The sequence below is a fragment of the Barbatula barbatula genome, assembly GCF_947034865.1.
Source record: "Barbatula barbatula genome assembly, chromosome: 8".
NCBI lineage: Eukaryota > Metazoa > Chordata > Actinopteri > Cypriniformes > Nemacheilidae > Barbatula > Barbatula barbatula.
Window position 1 is genome coordinate 17,998,074 of NC_136771.1, and position 22,178 is coordinate 18,020,251.

Here is a 22,178-nt window from a genome sequence, read left to right on the forward strand (position 1 = left end):
GCCGTTTGATGGGAAAACAATGATATCACAACAACAGCTAACCACGTGCATCTCTCTCACATACACGTGTGTTTATTCTGTATGTTCAAATGTGAATTCAAACAGATGAAAGACATTGCTTGTGTGTTCATGTGTTCATGTTTGTTCTTTTTAATATAAAAGTGAGACGTATTTCCACACCGTTTGATGACGTCAACCCAAGGGTATATTTATCAGGCTGATGTTCTTTGCACTTTAGACCTCGACCTCTCAAAACCCAACGCCGAACTTCAAAAAGAAGACATACAACTAAATATCTTAATCGTGACACATTTCTTTCTCGTGGTTTCTAAAGAGATTTGGCAGCACGTATTATTCGTTGATAATAAGCAGTAAATATTTTTTCAATATAAATACGACATGCATAACATTCAAAGTTCACATTTACATTTATTCACATATAAACCAATTTGATATTTTTCATATATTTCTGTGGTCCTTAGATAAAATAGGTAAGAAACTGTCAAGTGTTAATCTAGTGTGAAGGAAGCGTTTTCTCAAACAGTTGTATGAGTAGATAAATCCACGTGTTATATGATAAAACGACGTTACTTAAATTGAAAGACTATGCAATTGTGCTTCTCACTAATGACACTTAAAGACGCTCGTGGCGGGGAACGATGCACGAGCCCAGGGGGAGGGACAAAAACAACCCCACCACACGCGCCTCTCTGCTGCTTGAACGCACAACTCAAAGCCGGGATCCATAAACACGCTTTTTGCCGTTTGTTTCTCTCAACTCTTTGACGAATTTGTTGCTTTCTTTCGGGGAGAAGAACTCCCTGGCGTGCGACGCTCGATGCATTCTACGGGAAGAGTCACTTTGTATCTTCTTCTGATTGTAATAATAACGCAAGGTAAGTCCCGTTGTATATAAGTGATAAGTTCTGTCGATGCAATTCAACTTTTGATTTTGAAATGCTTCTCTCTCGTGTCATGTGAAAGTAAAGGTATTTAATTTAGACATCTAGAGAAACATGCTTGGTTGTCATTTCAAGTTGAGGGCATTTTCTAAAAGCCACGATGTGACAACGTGGTTTGGTCATTTAAAAATATAACCTTGTCACTTAAGCCAAGTTACTGTTGTTGTGTTCGTATATTTGTAACGTATCATTGTTTCACTGTGGTAGAGGGAATCATATCTAATTGTTTATTTAGTTCTGCTAACTGTATAAATAACGATTTATGCACACGCGTTATTGCATCGGTCCGCGTGCAGCGCGGAATCACGGGCGCGCATATTTGGGCTCGTTGAAGAGGATCCGACAGTTATTTAGTTATTTTTATCATTATGTTTTATCATTCTTTTTTTTCTTCTGCATAAACAGATATGAAATCCTTGTAGTTGTAGTCGGGTTTATGAGTTCTTCGTGTTGAACTTGAAATATCGTCAGCATCCGCATTTGCGTCAGATTGTTAAAATATTTATAATTTTCTGCCCCACGTGAACGTTTTGTTTTAGCTATACGCCTTTCCACTGGACATTTCAGCTTTTGTGGTTAATGGTTCTTAGAGTTCCATTGGTAGAGTATTGCAACAGAGCAAGTATACACATTCCTCATATACTTTAAATCGTTTTTCTAAAAGCGACCAGCCAAAATAAATGAATGCAAATGTTATATTAGGCATCTAAATTCGGTATAAGAACAAAAGTTTCACACTGTTTCACGGTCAAATGCATCTGTCACTCAGTAGTGAGTCACACATGGGGTAAACAAGAATACAATTCTCGGACACATAGTTATTCTTCTGATGATTGTTTTCTATAGCTTTTTTCTGTCTTCTGTTCTGAGTGCAGAGTATTGGGAAAGAAGAGCTGACTGGGGATGATCTTGTGTTCAACTCCAGCTTTAGGTCACTCTTGCCTCAAACATGCCCTGCATTCGGACTGACGAGAGAAGGGGGTTGGGGTGGATGAGAGAAGGGGGTTGGGGTGGATACTGTGTCAAATGTGATGAGTAAAGGGGTTTTAATGAGACCTTCAGTTGGAACACAACAATATTGCCAACTGACAACGTGTGTTGTTATCAAAAACATGAATAAAGTATCATTTTTTTCAAGATAACACATCATCACCTGTAATAGTGGGCACCATACAGTACATTTGGGGTTTTAATGTAAGCCAATGGCCGCGTGTTTGGTACACAAGGAGTATACCTTTCCTAATCCATTAGCCTACAATTATTGTTATAGACTTATTCAATGACAAACTATAATTGTCATATAAATGTAATTCATTGTATAAAGTTTCCTATACAGATACACTTAATCCCATATCTTTTAAACAGTATTTTTTCTTGTATTTTGTGTTTATATCTAGTTTTATATTGTGAAATGTATCTAAAAATATGTCTGAACCGACGCTTAGATGAGCACATTCTCAGATCTTTGCAAAAGGAACATTGAATTTCACCCTTATCCACTCAAGTGGTCTTTTTCTGTATTGCTTCACATCTGTGTTTTGGAGCTGAAGAGAGAATCAATGACATTCCAGCAGAGAGACAGAGGTAGCGGGAGGTAAACCCATCTGCTCCAAAAGACAAGGAGAAACACAGAAAAACAAGACAGTGAAGTGATGGGTGTAAATATACTTCAGAGTTTCACCCATTGTTTTCCGCCTTTACTCTCTTATACCAGCTTTGCTACCTCTTTTTCTTCTGCCTTCCTCGGGGGCGGATTTATTCAGATGGTGTCAAGGGTCCTGGTGCTCAAGCAGTTGCCCAATTCGATATGTTCCAGGGTGATATGAGGTAACGCTCCAATTCATATGCAGGAGGAATTGGCAGTAGATGATTTCATAATACAAGATGATTGCCCCAAGTGTCCCTTGAAACCAGAAGACTCGCTGCTTACAAATTGGATGGCAGGGATGGAAATTTGCTGCTTTCTAGGTTGCCTAATGTTGCTACTGCTGGCGTTTAGACACGGTGTACCTCAGAGCACGCAAGCATGCACAACATCCACGGTGACGCATGTCCTGAAAATATCTCACACACAGTCTGCTGTGGGGAACGGGCATGTGTGTGCTGCTCCAGGGTGAATTCTCTGGGCAACAGAAACTGCTCACCTGTCTGATTCTATCTGTAATGCTGTTCCTCCACTGACAGGGAAACACTCTTAGTGTCCCTCTCACTTTGAGCGAGAGAGCGGAGAAGAGTGTTTGACCCTTTCTTCCTCTTTCACTCGCATTACTTCTGGATAATATTATATGTACTTCGAAAATGACTTTCATAAGGGTTTGTTTTATACCCCATTTAGTCATCGGATTGAACCGTCTTCATTATCATTGCTGCTTTATAAATGCGCAGGGACAGATTAACACACAGGCTTACTCGGCACGTGTCCAGGGCACTAGACCAGTAGGGAGCCCTGGCAAATGTAATATGTGTAGATATTTATATTTAAATTATTTTCTCTATAAAATAGCACGGGATACTGTGGAATAAAGGGATTATTTTTGCAGTTGTGAAGTATTAACCGTAGCGAAAAAAACTAATAAATAATCCTAATGCATTGCCAAGCTGTTGAGAGGGACATATAGAGGCGATTAGAAAACACTGTGTAATATAAGCGTGCAGAAGTCACGTGTAGAAGGCAAAATAACAAAATGAGTTTAAAACCACAGAAATGTGTCAAATACATCTCAGTTCGCTGTCTATATTGGTCATCAAATGCAGTCTTGCGAGGCAGCTGGATTTGGATTACGTTGTGGAAGAGTTTTCTCAGAGGAAATCACGATAGATACCTTTCAGTTAAATTAAAACCAACTTTTTTAATACGATAATGTGAAATGCTTTGGTGATTGATATTGCTTAATTTGTGATACATGGACTGTTAAATGCTCGTCTTATTAATGCAAGAATGTAAATTATGCAAGGAATAAACCTATTCCCACTTATCGAGTTGGAGTGGTCAGAAGCTTTTTTAGGTGTTGAGTAAAGTTAGCCTACTACGAAATATGAATAAATCAATGTGTTGTTTTTCATGCATTTTACATAGAAGACTAGAAACTACTGTTATGCCTGCGTCTTGCTCCCTTTTAAGCGCCTTTTAAATAAGCGCCATGGTTTTAATACGCTGTGTCAATTTGTCATTTCTATTTTTACACATCAGTGGCAGTTCCACAGGAGTTTAGGAATCAAAAGAGTGCCATCAAACCATTGCTCAGTGCTGTGTCATGCGTTCTTTAAATGCAAAGATGCGTTCTGTGCGAACTGCTCCTAAGTCCTGTGTATTTGGGCATAGGTGCATCACTGTTCTCGTAAAATATGTGAAGCCATGGGGCTTTTGAAAAGTCAGAGCCCAGGGCACATCAAAGTCATAATCAGTCCCTGTCATCGCGGAGCGTTTCATTGATCTACCACCATCAAACCCATTTTTGGAAACGTTGAGCATGAGGCAGGAAACAGGCAGGAGAGGATTTTGTCTAATTTGCATGCCCTGCATGCCTATTTTGGATATTTCACACTACTGGTGTCGTTAACAAAACCCTCAAAGCTGATGTGTAGACGTGAGGGGTGTGACGAGATCTCGCGAGATCCAATGTGTCTCGCCAGATCCGATTGGTCTCGCAAGAACACAATATCCTCATATAATTGGCATGATGGTGTGCTTGGCTCGAAATTGCGACCATTTTAGTCGCATATGCTCCCTATATTTGAACTGTGCGACCTCACAATATATTTGGTGCACATTTTGTTGTTTCATTACTGTGCAGAAGACGCTAATATCTGCACAAAGTATGTGCGGGCTGTGAGCTACAGAGACCGGCCTGGCCATCCATAAAGACAACGTAATTTTCCATCCCACAGCCCTACTTTCCTCCCGTTTCTCTATATAAACATGCGCTAGATGGACGGTTTCAACATTCCTGCGTCCTCAAAACGGATCACCTGTCTCTAACATATGTACAATGTTAGCATAAAGCATGATGTGTTTATGTAGTCTTAACTGTTTCTCTGAAGGCTATGAGGGTTCAGTCTGTGGAGGAAGGATTGACAGTGTGGTATGATCGCCACCTCTGCTAATAGCAGCACTATGCAAAAAGCATATAGAAAGAACAACCACAGCTCTTTACTAAAAGCTACGCCTCTAAAGAAGAAAACAAAGCATAATTTGAGTTTGTGACAAAACATTTTGCAGTGTTTACATATTGTTTATTACTGCGTAATATAAGTAATTAAAATAGAAGTTTAATTAGATTTTTAAAGGTGAATAAGAGACTTTCTTCACCTATAAATTTCATCATTAAAGATTTCTATAAAAAAGTAATAAAATCTAGTTCTCCTGTCTCGTCACACCCCTGGTAAACGTTGATTTGTTTTCCTTCCACGTGCCTATAAGCCTATAACAGCATTTGTACAATAAATGCAAATAAAACATGAAATTTCAATAAGAGGATGAAGAATGCACACTGGGAACTCGTGCAGCTCACACACAATCTGTTGTTGTTATTTTTTTTCTAAAAAACAAATTTATGTAAAGATGAAATAAATTCCACGTTGACTCAGACCTTTGACTTTTTTGGATGTAATTGCAATTTTAATGGGCTTCAGTGCTGAATCCATTGGACCGAGTCTAATGTGTTGGGCTTAGCTGTAATGAACTGTAATTTTAATGTGAGAGCGGGAGCTATTTTTAATCAAATCCTCAGTTTCAGCATTCATTGTCGCCGTGTTCACTGACGGTCTCCTCTTGCAATTATGGAGATGGCTCTGAAATGGAACTATAAAAATAATGTAATTGATAGTCGGTAAATATTCTCTAGCTAATATCATTGTCCAGCACTCCCCTTGGAAAATATTAAGGAAGAATCTAAGAAAATGTGTAACATGTCTCTTAACTTAACTATTTAACTGAACCAATTTAAAACATTAGACTCAATACTAGAAGATTTCTGAGTTTACTCCTACACCTAACTCATTTTAAATTAAAATTTACATTATATTATTTTATTGTATTCATTCCTCAAAGAGACCAAAACATCGATCAAGTAACTTTTCAAACAGTTTGTGTTGAATGTTGAATGCATCTTCCCTATAAAATCAACTTAGACCTCAACAGAAAATCTCAATCAAGCGGACAATGACAAAATGCGATTGAAATATGAATGCAACTTGGACCAAAAGCATCGAACCGAAGCAAAAACAGGATAGATATACAGCCTGAAAATCAAGTGATTTGGTAATATAAAAGGAGTGTTTATTAGATCTGTGCATGTAACTGAGGAATTCCTGTAGCCGTTTTGACTGCTTTGAACACTTCATAAGGTCTTCGAAAGTCTCCGGCTTACTCAAAATATGCGCAGGCATACACTGAGCATGTATAACCAAGCACACAGCATTGTTTTGAATGTCCGGTAAAATCACCTTGTGACTTTACACATAAGCTGCAAGGTTGGATATCTTTAGGTTCGCTGTTAAAATGCCAGTCTGAAAATATATTTATTAATTTTGTTGTCTGAACCAGACTACAAATTTGAACGCAGCCTAAAAAACTCTTAAGTCTTTAACAATGACGACAATAGCAATAGCAGGATAAAAAAGCCAGTAAACACTAAAACGCTTATCATTTCAGATCATACAAATTATGCATGCTGGGAACTTTCACATGTAAAACTGTTTGGACAAACACTCAGGTCCTGAGAACATAATCTTTGTTTAGCAACATGTTATTCAGTATGAATTTCTTTTTTTGTATTCAAAATATTCAACAGTGATAACAAACACTTGGAATTCTTAGAAATGACCAAGGACACTGGACAGTGTGTTGGATACAAAAACCCCTGTCTAGTTCTAAAACATTCTAATTTTTCATCAAGGCCAGCTTAAGAGTTTAACTTTAAGATCCTGCTGTGGTCCGTATGGACATCGTGCCACATTAATTTAAAAGGGTTATCTTAAGCTTAATGGGGTTCCAGAAACTAACTAAACTTAAAACCTATCCTTTGTATCTGTATTTCAAGGAGAGTGAAGTCCATTTAATTGCTGGAAGCAGGGCATTGTTATCCTTGGCTAACCTTATTAACAGGAGATGCCATTGGAGAGTTAACTAGTTGAAGCAATTAGAGGAGGACATTAAAACAATAGATACGCACACATGGGACAGGAGCACTGAACTCTTAACATGAATGGCAGTGTTTTAAGTTACGGTAATATATCTGTATGTAATGTAGGGGTCAATATGGTCTTATTAACCTCTGCTATAGGTTAACAGACGTGATGACGGCGAAAGTTTACAGAGCTGCACCTGTATGAAGAAACTAAAGTGATTTCCACAAATTTTTAAATCATCATTGGGATGGTCCAACACTAATAGTTAGCATATACTATATATATATATATACTATAATGGTGTAATGCAGTAAAATCCATAGTATTTAGCAATTTAGTATAATAATAATGAGTGCATACATTAGGTCTTTAGGTCAATTACTCACCCTTGAGTTTTTCCAAATCTGTATACCTTTCTTTGCGCTGATGAACACAGAGAAATATCATTTGGAAGAATGCTTGTAACCAAACAGTTCTTGGACCCCATTGACTACCATAGTAGGAAAAATGACAATGGTAGTAAAAGATGTCCCAGAACGGTTTGCTTTCTGAAATTCTTAAATATCAAATATACCTTTATTAATAGTTTATATCTGGTCTCCTTGGTAATAACACATGTTGTCTTTTTCCCATGTGATCACCCCGGAACGCACCTGTGGTTACAATATCAGTAAATGCAAGTCCACGGAACATTTGAGTGTCCAAGATCACCTGATTCCTTTGTAAGTCGTTAGATAGACATTGACATTCATACATTTGGCAGACACTTTTATCCAAAGTGAGTTACATTGCATCTGAGTATGGGATCGAACCCATGACCTTGGCATTTCTAGCGCCATGATCTAACCAATGAGCCACCATTCCCATTTATCCACTGCTCACCATCGAGTCCAGCTGCTCGTAATTTCAGAACAAAATTATTTAGTTTTAGCCCCGGTTTCTTTGATTTTCCTACTGAAAGAAGCCATTTTGCTGAGTGTTTTACCACTCAAAGTAGCGTGCCCCGGGCATGTTCACGCATACCCTCTAGGGGTGGGCAAAATTTCACACTAACAATTTATTTCATGGTAACAATCTCCCATCATAATACTATATCTTATACCATATTTATCTTAGATTGACTTTCGCGTAATACACGGAATAGAAAAATCTCTTACGGTTGACATTTTATTCCGGCATATTTCGTCATTCCACCCAGCCCTAATACTCACTATAGCTGATGATGACCTGTAACCTTAAGAGCTCTTTTTTTCTGCACTTAGAGTGTCTGGTAGGACGTTGGCACTGTCCCTGAGGAAGCTGCTAAAAGCAATACATGCGGTCACATTCTTAGAAAAAACACAGACACAAAATTCCACGCAAGACCACCAACACATTTCTGAAAATATCATCTTTTGTGTTCAAGAGAAAACAGAGTGATGTACAGGTTTCGAATGAGGGTGAATAAATGATAACATAATGTGTATCCTTTTAACTTCATTCAGTGGCGTAACTTTGTTTTGAAAAGTGGTGGGGACAAAAACAATGAATACTTTAATAAATTGTTTCTGTAAACACTCTTATAATGTAAAGAATGCCAGTTTTTTTAATATATAATTTGTTGACAATAGTAAAATGCATACATGGCTCTGTGCTTCACAAGTACACAAGTACATCCTCTATATAAGTGGAGTCTCTCCTAGTGCATATCAAAATAGATTTCTATGCTAAGCATATCCCCTGCGTGTGTCTCTGTTTGTGTATGTTTGTGCAGATTGTTTCTCATCTAAGGGAGAAGACAGGCTGTTTCGTCGTTTATTCAGGAGGTATAACCAGTTTATTCGGCCGGTGGAAAATGTTTCTGACCCTGTTACTGTGGAGTTTGAGGTCTCCATGTCGCAGCTTGTGAAAGTGGTAAGGAAACCCATTATTTTAGAATCAATTTTAGAACCAAATTAAGCGCATTGTTTATCTAAAGAAGAAACTGTGTCATATTGATGATCAAATTACAAAAAAAGAAGAAAGTGGAAAGCTCTGCAAGTGGTTTTTAGTGGGGAAATTGTTGCTGTTTGCTGTTGTTGGCTGTTCTGGCTTTTTGTTTCATCTGTGGTCAGAGAAACAATTGAGTTAAAAGCCTTTGCGCCCGGTGTTACAGGAAGCCAGACAGACTCTGCGCTTTCTCAGGCGTCATACAATTCAGCAATTCCCTTAAAACTCTTGGATTAAGTTTCCACTTCACCAAGCGAGAGCGGCCAAGATTATTGCCACACCTTTATTCTCGATTCACAGACACCTGAGAGATTAACAAACCATAACCCATCACTCCAGAGAACAGAATCCTGGATTACAGATTAGACTCTCACAGGATTAAGGAAACATTTTAGCTGGATGTCTTCAGGTTTATACAGCTCTGGAGTGAACTTTGATAAATGGAAGTAATGCACATGGAACTACTGCAGTAGATCAATCAATTTCGAAGCAAAAGTTCTGTACGTTCCTTCAGACAGGAACAGTATTGATTTTATTGTTAGAAACGAATATGGGCATCTGTTTTTCTCTCAGATTTTTTCTCTGCATTTCTGTGATTGTCTCAATCTTGTCCTCTTTACAGGATGAGGTCAATCAGATAATGGAGACCAACCTATGGCTACGACATGTAAGTGTGCAGTACAGAGACTTGCGCCAGCTAGTACACCAGCACTAGCATCTCATCCTCTTCATGTCATGCTGAGAAACCGTCAATCCGACCATAACAAGAAAATGTGTATAGCGTATTCCTTGTTGATACAGTAGAGGAGAGTAGGTGGAAACAAAATATAATGGAAGAGAAATGTTAGGTAAAGAAAAAATACACGAGTTACCTAAAACATTTTATTAAAGTTTCTAAAAGATGGAAATGTATGTGTGAAAAAGTATGACGTTTGTATAACTACATCAAACAATAATGAGCTTTTCCATTCGCAGTGATCTGCACAATATGGTAATATATTTAGTTTTTTAATAATTTAAGTTTGTAGATTCTTCATCATTTAAATATGAACAAGCATATTATATGAATTCCTAGAACATTACTTCAGTTGAAATTGAAAATACAATAGGTTAATAGTTTAAAAGTGATAAAGTCAAATAGAATCTTAAACTAATTTTATAAATACTTAGATGTAACTCTATCGACATTACTATTTGTATTTTGTTTTTAGTAGTTGAGGGTCGTTATACTGAATGTGCACACAAAAGCCTTCTGTATTATTTAGACTGAAAGTGTATTATTTAACTATTACTTAAGGTAACAGTATATTTCAGAGGATGTGTTTGTCTGCTTGTGTTCTACACACATGTGTCATTATTCACGTATTCCCAATGTTTTTACTTTCTTAAAGGAGGCGGAATGGTAAGACACCCGGCTGACTAATAACACTGAGATATTCTTAAACAGAGCTGGTGACGAATCACAAAATTTCATGCATGCTGATATTTTCAGTGCACCAGTTTATCATGGAATATGACTCAAGTCCGATGCGTATTTATATACTCTCATAAAACGTTTTTTGAAGGTTTATGAAAGAAACAGAGTGCTAGAGAGAATAAGAGGAGACATTTCCAAGTCTTACGCTCCTTTTCTGGACCATTATTAGGTTCTATTTATTTATTTTGGTCTATTTAGTCTATGCTATATTGTCTGCTTAGTATGTTAAGATGAAATTAATAAATAAGCAGTAACTGCTAGGTGAAAAATGGGTTATTTAAAAGCATGATAACTAATAAATATTGGTTTTAAATAGTTTGTATGTAATGATATAAACTGAAATAATTTGTGGTTTTGTTTTAGATATGGAATGACTACAAGCTCAAGTGGTCACCAGCAGAGTTTGATGGAATCGAATTCATCAGAGTCCCATCAAATAAAATCTGGAGGCCTGACATTGTACTTTACAACAAGTGAGCCAAAACCTAAATCACCTCAAGTAAATTTAGATTTATTTTATATATTCAATTGTGGGTCTTTAGTTTCTTTCGAACTGAAATGAAGATATGACCTGAGGTCATTCAGGCATGTTTTTTTCTGACACAGTGCTGTTGGAGATTTCTTGGTGGAGGACAAAACCAAAGCACTTTTGAAATATGATGGAACCATTACTTGGGTCCCTCCAGCCATCTTTAAATCGTCCTGCCCTATGGACATCACATACTTCCCCTTTGACTATCAGAACTGCTCTATGAAGTTTGGTTCTTGGACCTACGATAAGGCCAAGATTGACCTGGTGCTCATCGGCTCAAAGGTCAATCTGAAAGACTTCTGGGAAAGTGGAGAGTGGGAGATCATAGATGCACCCGGCTACAAACATGACATCAAGTACAACTGCTGTGAGGAGATCTACCCAGACATAACCTACAGCTTCTACATAAGACGGTTGCCCCTGTTCTACACCATCAACCTTATCATCCCCTGCCTCCTCATCTCATTCCTAACTGTGCTGGTCTTCTACCTTCCATCAGACTGTGGTGAGAAAGTGACATTGTGCATCTCCGTGCTGCTTTCCCTCACTGTGTTCCTCCTCGTCATCACGGAAACCATCCCGTCCACCTCCCTTGTTATTCCCCTGATTGGCGAGTACCTCCTCTTCACCATGATTTTCGTCACACTCTCAATCGTCATCACCGTCTTTGTGCTGAATGTCCACTATCGCACCCCCATGACCCACACCATGCCCAGCTGGGTTCGTTCCGTCTTTCTCCGAGCTTTACCTCGTATTATGCTCATGCGCCGGCCTCTCGACCTGTCTGAGTCTTCCGTAAAAGGAGGACTGGAGAGTGGTGGCTCATCAGGGAGTGGAGCAGGAAAAGGAGGAGAGGGGAAGAAGAGGAAAAATAGTGGATCCCAACAGGGTGCAGTGAACTCTTTGGAGTTTGGAGAGGGAAAAGCTGCACTGGAGGGAAAGAAAGGGGGATGCCCTTGTCATCCGATGAAAGAGGCACCCGAGGGGGATTGTGGGAAAGTGAGTCGTCAGTTGAGTCCGCAGGCCATTAACACGGTCGTGGCCTTCTCTGTGGTGTCACCGGAGATCAAACAGGCGATCGAGAGTGTGAAGTACATTGCGGAGAACATGAGGAGCCGCAACAAAGCCAAAGAGGTAAAGAAATGTCTTTATTCATGTCAGAATACATTGACTTTGGGAAATTGCATTCTCACATAAACACACCACAACTCATTCCTCACCTTCCTTAAATACAGGAGCATGTTTTAATCTAGTATCTTTTACCTTAATGCATTGAGGATTTGACTGCTTGAGCCTTACAATCACATTTTGGTGAGGCAAGTCTGCCTTCCACAGCTTACAGTCACGTGTCTGTGATCGGACAACTGGTGACGTTACTAACACGCTTGACAACTAGGTTTCAACTTGGCTCCTGTAATGGTTTCTAAAAGCACATTATTTAACCATTTGACCTTTAAACATGTCACAAACACTCAAGTTCTATGATAAACATTTTCTCTACTGATGGGAACATATAAATAAAACTCTCATGATCGGCGAGTGTTATGTCAACAGCAAAGTGACAGGGACACACAACACTAATAAAATGTATACCTTGAATGCATTCTTAGTTGTTTACCTATAGCAACTGCCAAACGCATAATGCAAATTGAATGGTCGGTAAGGGACAATGTAAAAAGTTCACATCTTTTTATAAATGTAAGTTCACGACAACACAGACGACACTAATCAAAAGAACAAAGTAATATACCTAAAAACTAAATACTCAAACTCAGTGTTGCATTGTTTTAAAGTAGCTTTACAAGAAAATAAAGAAATCCCCAATGGATTTCCATTTAAATGGCAATGTTCCTTTAGTGGACCATCTAAGTTTACTTAAAAGTTTCACAATTAAATTCTAAATTGTGACAAGGAATATGTCACTGGAAAGATCAAAGGCTAAGGGGCATTTAAGCTTGCACGCACTGTTCAGATCAGACTGGGCTATCATATATCAGACTATATGTAAAGTCTTACATATAAATTTACTACAGCTATAAAATAAATGCTTGTGAAACATTTTATAGGTGCATTTCAAAACTTTGAAATGCACCTATACAGTAGGTTGTAATAATCCCAGGAAGTCATACATAACGTTTTCACGAATTTGAGAACCCACGCCCAGACAGCAGTTTGCAAAACAAAGACTTTTTAAAAATAAAAACCCACGATGGGGCAAAACAGGAAAAAATGCAACGAGGGTGGAAAATAAAAGATATGGTACTATCACAACCCTGTCCACAGAACCAGAAAACTCCTGACAGGAAGGATCATGACAAACGTATAGGACATTGAAGGCACCTTCTAATGCAGGAGTCCCTATAGATTCTTAAGCGGTATTCTCTATTGCCATATACTAAGGTAATGACAGAAACATCCTCACTGGGCTGTGGAGCTCTGTGTAATTGAACTTCGGTGGGGGGTATGGTCAGCCACACACGCTACAATACCCACCACTTATCTAAAATTGCTAAAAATTGTCCATTTTTTACAAAGAGGCCACATTATTTGTGCTGATTATAAAATACTGATGTATTGAGCACTACACTGTAAAAAGCGAACAATTGAATCAACTTAAAGAAATGTATTCAATTGGTAATTTTTCAACAAATTTGTTTTTGCTTTTGACCAACTTAATATCGCAAGGTCAGTTAAACTCACATTATTACATTCATTCAACCCTTAATATTTACATTAGCCTAACTTAATTTTACTGCATTCCAACTTAAATGTATTTAATGTTTATTTTATTACAAACATGAAATTCATCCTTAATGTTTGCTAAAAATATATTTTTTATTTGTGATTTTTTGTATCAATAACTGCACAGATAATTCAACAATTTATCTTAATAAGTCATTGGTAACATACATTTTATGCTATAATTTTGTCTAAAAATGTTTAAAGTACTAACTGGTTACAAACACGATAAGATACGTAACCGCAGTCTTGTATTTTGGCTAGCTTGGTAAGCTTGATAATTGTATATTTACTTTGAGTCCTGACTTTAACGTAAGTTAGCCTGGTGTTTACCTGCATAGTGCAAACGTGAGGTCGAACAAGTATCTTGAAGTATTCAAGATTTCGTTGTCAATTTATCCTGATTGAACTGAAACACACGCTCAAACATTACATTATCAACTATATCATGAATTTTAATTTTTTTTTAACTTTTTTATCCGTGTGCGGGGAGAACAGAAAATGGCTGTGAATTTACGTTTTATTAAAAAGCCAGTGAATTGGCTTGTGTCATTGTACAAATCCATCTTTACAGGAAAACAAAAAATAAACAACGTTGATAAACAGTGTTGGCGGAGATTTCCTGGACTGTTGCTGAGATGAACAGTTTAACTATTATTTTCTCTTGAGTTTTCAGAGGGTTGTGTTCTTTAACAGTGGTTCATTTATAGATTTATATATACTTTTTTATTACATATGGATTGAAGTTGTCAAACCGTAGAATCCACTTTTCATAAAAAAACGACTTTATTTAAACGTAGAAAAACTGCAAAGATGTGGTTTAAAACCACTGTAAAGGGAATGAGGATGCAGAGAAAACGTAAGGATTCTGACTTGTGAGCTTTTACACAGTAACCTTACTACGGAATTGCTTTGTTTTATTTCATCAAGTGTCATTTAAATAAAGCAAGTGTTAAAAGTTGTGACAGATATCAAAGATTTGTGATGCATCACAACATCATAAAGAGTTAAAGCAGCGCAAGAGAACATCTGAACTCAGTGTCAATTTCTTTTGAGCCGGTCAACCACCAACGAGAGTAGGAGTCATTTTTTGACACAACACCAGTATGCAAATTTTAAAGCAAGTTTGATTTAAAGTAAGCAGTTTTATTATTGTTACCTGACAGCTTCAGCGGGACTCTTTCGGTAACTGACAGGACATGCTCCCAACACTGAGGATGATGTGCTTGAAGCTGTTGTCGGAGACGGGCCGCTGGAAATATTGTGTTCTTTTTTAATAAAAGCACAAACTGAATGAAAAGCCCTTTTCACACAGAGATCCTGGAAAATACACAAAATAATTCCCGGGATCATTCGATTTTATTTATTCACACTGCCAGTGATTTTCTGGCGTTAACACACATCCCGTGAAGATCTTGTAAAGACGTAATATACTGCCATGTAATGTGGTTTGAAAATAGGGTTGATCATTGTTGATCATCATTTCCTTGCAGGGTTTTAAAGTGGCTAAATAGCGCAATTTGTTATTATTACTGCCTTCCTTTATTTAGTGCCAAATAGGCCTAAATAATCTCTCTTTTTGGTTATTATTCTGTGGCATATATTGTTGCCTTTTGCAAATGATAAAGACGTCAATTTTAAAACAAACTTTCTTTTTGGTAAAATACATTTCAAGTTTAAACTGTGTTTAGAAGCAGATAATGCTATTCTTGCATCTGACCTTAAGATTGGTGATTAGGACACTTGCATTCATCCCCAGATTTAAATAATGCCCTTATGTAAAGGCAATACAAGACGCTGCTGGTATGCTGAACGCAGGGGGGTGTAGGAGGGTGTGAAAGTATGCCGGTGCAGATCCAGTGAAAGTCCTGTAGACAAACATCAGTGACTTGAATCTGATACGGGCTTCAACCGGTAGCCAGTAAATACACAGCCAAATTATTTACAATTTATTACAGTACAATCTTTTCTGCCTTTTGTACACATGGCGCTTTCCGGGACTGATCCCGTTAATGATACTAGGTCCCCTTTCCAGAATTACTTTTCAGATCAATCCGGGATGCATTTGCGTTCACAAACAAGGCACTCTGGCAATTGTACAATGTTCTTGGATCAGTGGTCTGTGTGAATTGGGTTAAAGAATTGTGTGTTTAAAAACAAAATAAGAAAAAGGCGATACATTTAAAGAGAAAGCAATCACAAAATCAGCTTGGAGACGGTTTAAGCAGCAAAACAAGTGGGTATACAGAGGTTATAGCTGGTAACAGCTAAGGTATTTTTATTTTCTTTGCTCTATTATCATAAGAACTTGTTCAGTTGCTCATTCTGTTCATCTGGGACTGAGTGCCGGCAGACAGCAGCCTTTTTTGTCTCTGAGGCAATATTCACCACAGTATGCCAACATATGTCTTGTTAATTCTTATTCTATTTTCCCCGGCTTCATGGATATACTGTAGGTCCTACATCAATGTACCAAGTAGGCCAACTATATATAACTATGACTGTCTAACTTATGTTCCAGAAAAAGAGAAACAAGGAACAACACATTGCAGCCTTACTCAATACCTTCTGTTTGGAACAGTTTTATGCATAACTGTATGTTCACTTACATGGACAAAAACTGACTCAGTCAGACTGCTTTTGTTCCATTGACTTGTATAACACCATACAGTAGGTGACCACATCCACCACCAGTCAAATGTTTAGGGTCACTTGACCAACGTTTTTCAAAGAAATGTTGAAAGATTACATTGTATATGCTTAAATGTTATTTTGTAGACAAACTTAATTATAATTTTTTATTAGAAAACTAAAATTGCATTTAAAAAGTATTCAAAATGCATACCCTTCACTGAATATTTGACCACCACCGGCCAAAAGCTTATGTTCACAAGTTTTTCTCAAAATTGCTCAAAATTAATATTCTGTTATTTGAATGTGAATCCTTAAATGTTATCATATAGACAAACATATACTTTTTAATTAGAAAAGTGAATTCATGGCTGATCTGTGGGCACTCCTTAGTTTTAGACATTCATTGATGGACAGTTTTAATGAGAATGCCGAAAGCCTCAAAACCTGCTCAGATTCCATCATCATGCCGTGCATTGGCTCTCAAATGTCCTCAAAAGCACAGGTCATATCACAGGCTTATGCGGCTTACAGGAACAACTCGGCTTCACTCAGTGGAAGCGTTTACTGAGTGCCTCACTGACAATAAGTGCTTTAGATCCCTCAGCGGAGACATCCTACTTTGATATGGAAAGTCTCATCATTTCATCTTTCATCTTCACTGTGTAGCTCAGAGCCTCGCTACTGAATCACATTAGCATTGTAATGCACCCAAATACGTGGAAGGAGAACGTGTTGTATAGCTCCACTTATAGTAGCACAATCTAATTTAGATTCTCCCCGTGTAGTGTGCGCAACGCTTTCTGGAAAGACGGCAAGTTTGCTTTTCACACCACTCATTGGTCTTCTGTGTTCGCCATTTTCTCCTCCATTTACCTTGCTTTCGTTTCACCTAATTTCTTTTTTCCTCTCATTTTCTTTCCTTGTTACTTCTAACCTCTTTTTTTCTTCATTTATTAACCTTCAATTTCTTCTCTTATTGTGTGCCTTTTCTCTCTTAGGTGGAGGATGATTGGAAGTATGTTGCCATGGTGATTGACCGCATCTTCCTTTGGGTCTTTGTGCTGGTGTGCGTGCTGGGAACCGTTGGCCTCTTCTTGCAACCTCTCATTGGATTTTTCTCTTAGTTGACAAAGAAACTCAGATGTACACCTGCTGTAAACCAATAAGAGGCACTGGATATCAGCAGTCACTGGCATACTGTCATATTTATTTAACATATAACTTGTATTCTGTCTATACAACAAATCTGCACAACTATATACCGGTGTCTTTGTGCGGCTAGCTAATCAGATGCTCTGTTTTTCCTTCCACTCACCAATTAGAGAGAAAGAGATGCTCTCTGCCTGGTAACAATCAGTGACTCTGAAATGACCATAGCTGAAGGTTCTAATCAGCATCAAGTGTAAAGCACAATTTCACTCACAACTTAACAGGTCAGACTGATTGGTAGTCAGTTCCCACAACTGACAATTGACCTTCCACTACATAGTTTGATTAAACTTACGTGACACTTGCCATATTTTAACAAAACGTTCATCTCCTCTTGACCAGTGCTGCAATGGAATCAAGTCTTATGGGGGTCCCAAGCATTTTCAAATGACAAAATAAATTACAAAATTGTGCAATTGCGTAAATGTAAACAGATTTGTCAGATGATTACTTTTACCCAAATACATCTGGGGTACCCTCCAAACAGATCTGACCCTTTTTGTTTTTTTACTGCTTATGGGGACTTCCTAAAGCCTTAAGGGGGTCTCAGATCCCCTAGGCCGGCCTCATTTCGAGCCCTGCTCTCAACAAACTCAGGAAAATCTGTGACAGAAAGTGGTGTTTCATTACCAGTAAGAAAAGTGGAAATCCAGCTTGAGACAATAACGTGTAAATTGGAACTCTTGGATGATAAACAATCCGCTGTTGGTGAACGTATAGAAGATGTCTAGAATATGAGTGATTAATAAATGACTTTAAATTGAAGTATGGCTACATTCTAGAATAAAATCCACTAATCCAGTTCCATTTATGGCAAATAAATTGTGTTTAAGTTGAATTCTTTATTTTACACACCGTGTCTCATCATCCTGATACAGCAAAAGGAAGATTTTCAGTTTTCATTTTTTAATGCAGATGTATCGTCTGTGTTATTCGAGTTTAAATCCTAAACTGTTTTTGAAGCAGTGCATGCTATTAAAATGACTCACTCACTTGCCTGTCTCTCTTTCTCGCTCCGTCAGAGACGTAATCCCCTCTTTAATATCACCATTGCGATTTTTGCCCACTTCCACTTGACAGCTTCTGACAATTTTGCAACATGTTTATAACAGATGTCTTTCAAATAAAAAATTCTTTTTTGTTGTTTATCTCTCTGTCTTGCTGCCTGTGTTTTCAATTCAATTAGTATTAAGTGTGTATGTGGCATGCCTCTGTGAAACACATGTGCTTATCTTGGCTTGACTGCTCTAGTAGAGCTTGAAAGTTCAGCTGGTTATACGGTTGGTTTTAGTGGCATTAACAGCGTTTTATTATCATTTCCCAAATGTAAAAGCAGTTTCATGACTATTTGACCGAATTCCAGCAGAGTCATATGTGGCATGCTACTGTTGGGGGGGTGAAAATAAGACTGCTTGCAATTTACAGTAAATTCTATGGACTGTAGTAATCTAGCAGGTCAGTCTGCAGAGGGTATTTATGCACTTTATTTTTACACTAAATACAATAAGCTCTAGAAGAATCAGGTAAAAATTAATTTGCAATGAATGGCCATTATTATTACAGTTAATGTGTTTGCACACTTAGTCCGTAATTATCGTATGCGGTTTTCTGTATTCCTTATCCTAAAAATTAAACAAGACGTCTAAACACCTCTCAAAGTGCTTGCTACGAATGTGAAAAACGCACAAAAACAAAATACAAACCCGGTACGAAAAAATTTGTTTTCTGTAAATGCATTTGAAACAACGTCAGGTCGTAATATTTTTAACATGTCACATTTTCAACTCTCTCCACTAGCTACTGGTTGAAGCCCGTATCAGATTCAAGTCACTGAGGTTTGCCTACTGGACTATCACTGGATCTGCACCGGCATACTTTCACACCCTACTACACTAATACACCCCATCAAGAACCCTGCATTCAACAAACCAGCGGCGTCTCGTATTGCCTTCTCATAAGGGCATTAAATCTCTTTCCCGTTCATTCTACTTCACAACTACTGCCTGGTGGATCATTCTTACTAACACGGTCCGGTCAACCACATCTCTCACAACCTTCAAAAAAGTACTTAAAACCCATCTCTTCTGTGAATACTTGACAGACAAATGAGAAGAAAAAAATCTAACCCTTTCTCTGAATAGGTATTGTTCTGGCTTTTGTTGAAACTAGTATTGGTATTAGCACCCGTTGTATTATTGCTCCTGTATGACATTCATATATTGCTCCCTGAACTCTCTGTAAGTCTGCTAAATCACAATGTAAATGTAACATGCTAGATTTTCGGACAAAATTTCGGACTCAGTGTGCAAACATCTGAATACTTTACAATAAGGTTTCCTATGTCAACAATAGTTCATTTTAGTTGTAATATTAATTTGCTAATACATTTTCATAAATCAAATATTATAGTAACATAACTTAATGCACAAAAATGAATGTAAATGATAAACAGCTGTAAAGAATTACCAACACGGTAACACTTTACAATAAGGTTATTGTTATCATGCATTCACTTACATGAACTAACAATGGACAATACTTAAACAACAATTATTAATATAGCTAGATAATAGAGGAAATCACTGACTACCCAACTGAAGGGTTCTCAGATCTGACTTGTTTAGGGAAGGACTGGCACTTGCTAACACACCACACAAAAGTGTAATACACTTCCTAGATCTACGCAGGACCAATAATCTGCTTTTGTATAATGATTGTGTTGTCGTTTGAGATCAATCATGCCTTATATCAGTATATTTATTTAATAATCAGAAACAAATATTTTGTTGACTTTAGATGTAGGTTTGATGTAGATCAGTCCATTAGTTAATAGTCACATACCTGATCAAGTCCCTTAAGTTCTCTGTTTGTGACTGTTTAGTCAAGTGGGTCACAAGAGGTTCATTTTCTTGGCGCTTATTGAAAATCTCTTACCCACGAAATCCGTGCATGTGGTTCCATTTCCATAATTAATGTTTGTTTGCACATTTGCATGTTTTTGCATTTGTATGACTCCCCCTTTGTTATTTATTTCTGTTTTGTTGTTTACAAACGAAATGCTCATGGCTGTGTGATTTCTGCATTAAACTCAACCTCAAATTTACCTTTCTAAAATGTTCTCTCCTAGAAAAAGGTTTTTGTATTTTTCTCCTATTTTGTAGTGTTGAACTTCTAAATTTAAATCTGGCTGCATTTACCCCAGAGAATGAAGTGACTATTTTTCCTGGATTAGTTGGGCAACATTGTGCTCTTGTCATATTGTTGTTGTTACCAAGTTATTGTGGTCACTGTGTATAAGCTTGTGTGGTGAGGTCTTTACAACTATACAGCCTCCCTGTCACTATTATATGGACCCTGATGCTTTTGTCGCAGTAATATCAGCAATTGCTCAAAAACACACTAGTATTTAAAGGGATTCTCCACCCAAAAATGAAAATGATGCTCCCTCAGTTGTTTCAAACCTGGATACATTTATTTGTTTTGTTGAACACGAAGAAAAATATATGGAAAATGTTAGCAACTGACCTTTCTGGGAAATCATTGACTAGGAAAAAGTAAAATGATAGTCAAAGGAGCCCTAGAACTGTTTGCTTTCCTGAATCCTTCAAAATATCTCATTTTACGTCTAACAGAATAAAAAATAAATTATACCATTTTTTTCCTATACTGTCCCAGAAATGTCAGTGGCTAACATTTTTCCATATATCTTTCTATATATGTATCCCTTTAAGCTAGTAGTTGACTTAAAACTTGGCTTTAACACCCCTGAACCAGCTACCAGCTTTTACATTTTGTTTATAAGCTCCCGGGTTAATTCTGAGCTTTTTAACGCTGACATTTAACTGTGGTTCGTGGGTGATGGTTTTAGGAACGATTCATTTTGTTTACTTTGTGAATCCTGAGTCATGTGAGTCAAAGCAGTCATTCAGGACCAAGGACCAGAGCTTTTCAAGCTAAACACCATACAGACAAGTTAAACCAGCTTTTCAAATTAATTCATGACAATGCCTATATCATGAAAGCATCACAGCTGCAACTAAAATGAATAATGTGTAAATTGTCTTTTTTAGTCTAGTCTAGTCTAGTCTAGTCTAAAAAAGCCACAGGAATTTACCAAACAACAATCGTTCATGTTAAAGTTTAGTTTAGTCTTGTTTAAGTGTAGTTAGTATTAGTCCTGTCTTGTCATGATATTCCGCTCTTCTGTTATGTTACCCCCTTGTGGGTTTTGTTTTGTTTTTTGTATTATTAAAGTGTTGTCTGTGCCTGTGTCCTCTGTCCTTGTCTCGTCACCCCGATCATGACAGAACTGAATTTGCAATATAGCTGTAGGTATTATATAGAGGGAAAAACATGTCCCCAGAACTGAGATAAATCTATCTTTGGGTTCTATGGGCACAGTCTCTAAAGGTCAACATTTTTCATAAATGAAAGGGTTTTTTAATACCTTAAATGTTATGAGTATGGATTGGGCAGTTTCATTTGTTTAGCTGTAAGCAACTATGTAAACATCTTAGTGTCTATTTAG

General features: G+C 37.5%; 1 protein-coding gene across 2 annotated transcripts in view; it reads left to right on the forward strand.

Moving 5' to 3' along the window:
- Positions 1 to 239: 239 nt before the first annotated feature.
- The window catches only part of LOC306897481 (neuronal acetylcholine receptor subunit non-alpha-3), a 47,171-nt gene continuing 25,232 nt past the window's right edge, over positions 240 to 22,178 (forward strand). Inside the window, exons 1-6 of one of the 2 annotated variants that reach the window (XM_079462273.1) lie at positions 240 to 896; positions 8,845 to 8,984; positions 9,682 to 9,726; positions 10,900 to 11,009; positions 11,143 to 12,202; positions 17,440 to 18,798. In XM_079462273.1, coding sequence (XP_079318399.1) covers positions 839 to 896; positions 8,845 to 8,984; positions 9,682 to 9,726; positions 10,900 to 11,009; positions 11,143 to 12,202; positions 17,440 to 17,565 — 1,539 coding nt within the window. In that variant the 5' untranslated portion in view covers positions 240 to 838 and the 3' untranslated portion in view covers positions 17,566 to 18,798. Of the gene's footprint in view, positions 897 to 8,844; positions 8,985 to 9,681; positions 9,727 to 10,899; positions 11,010 to 11,142; positions 12,203 to 17,439; positions 18,799 to 22,178 lie in introns of those variants that run through there. The other variant, XM_079462275.1, reaches the window with a different exon arrangement.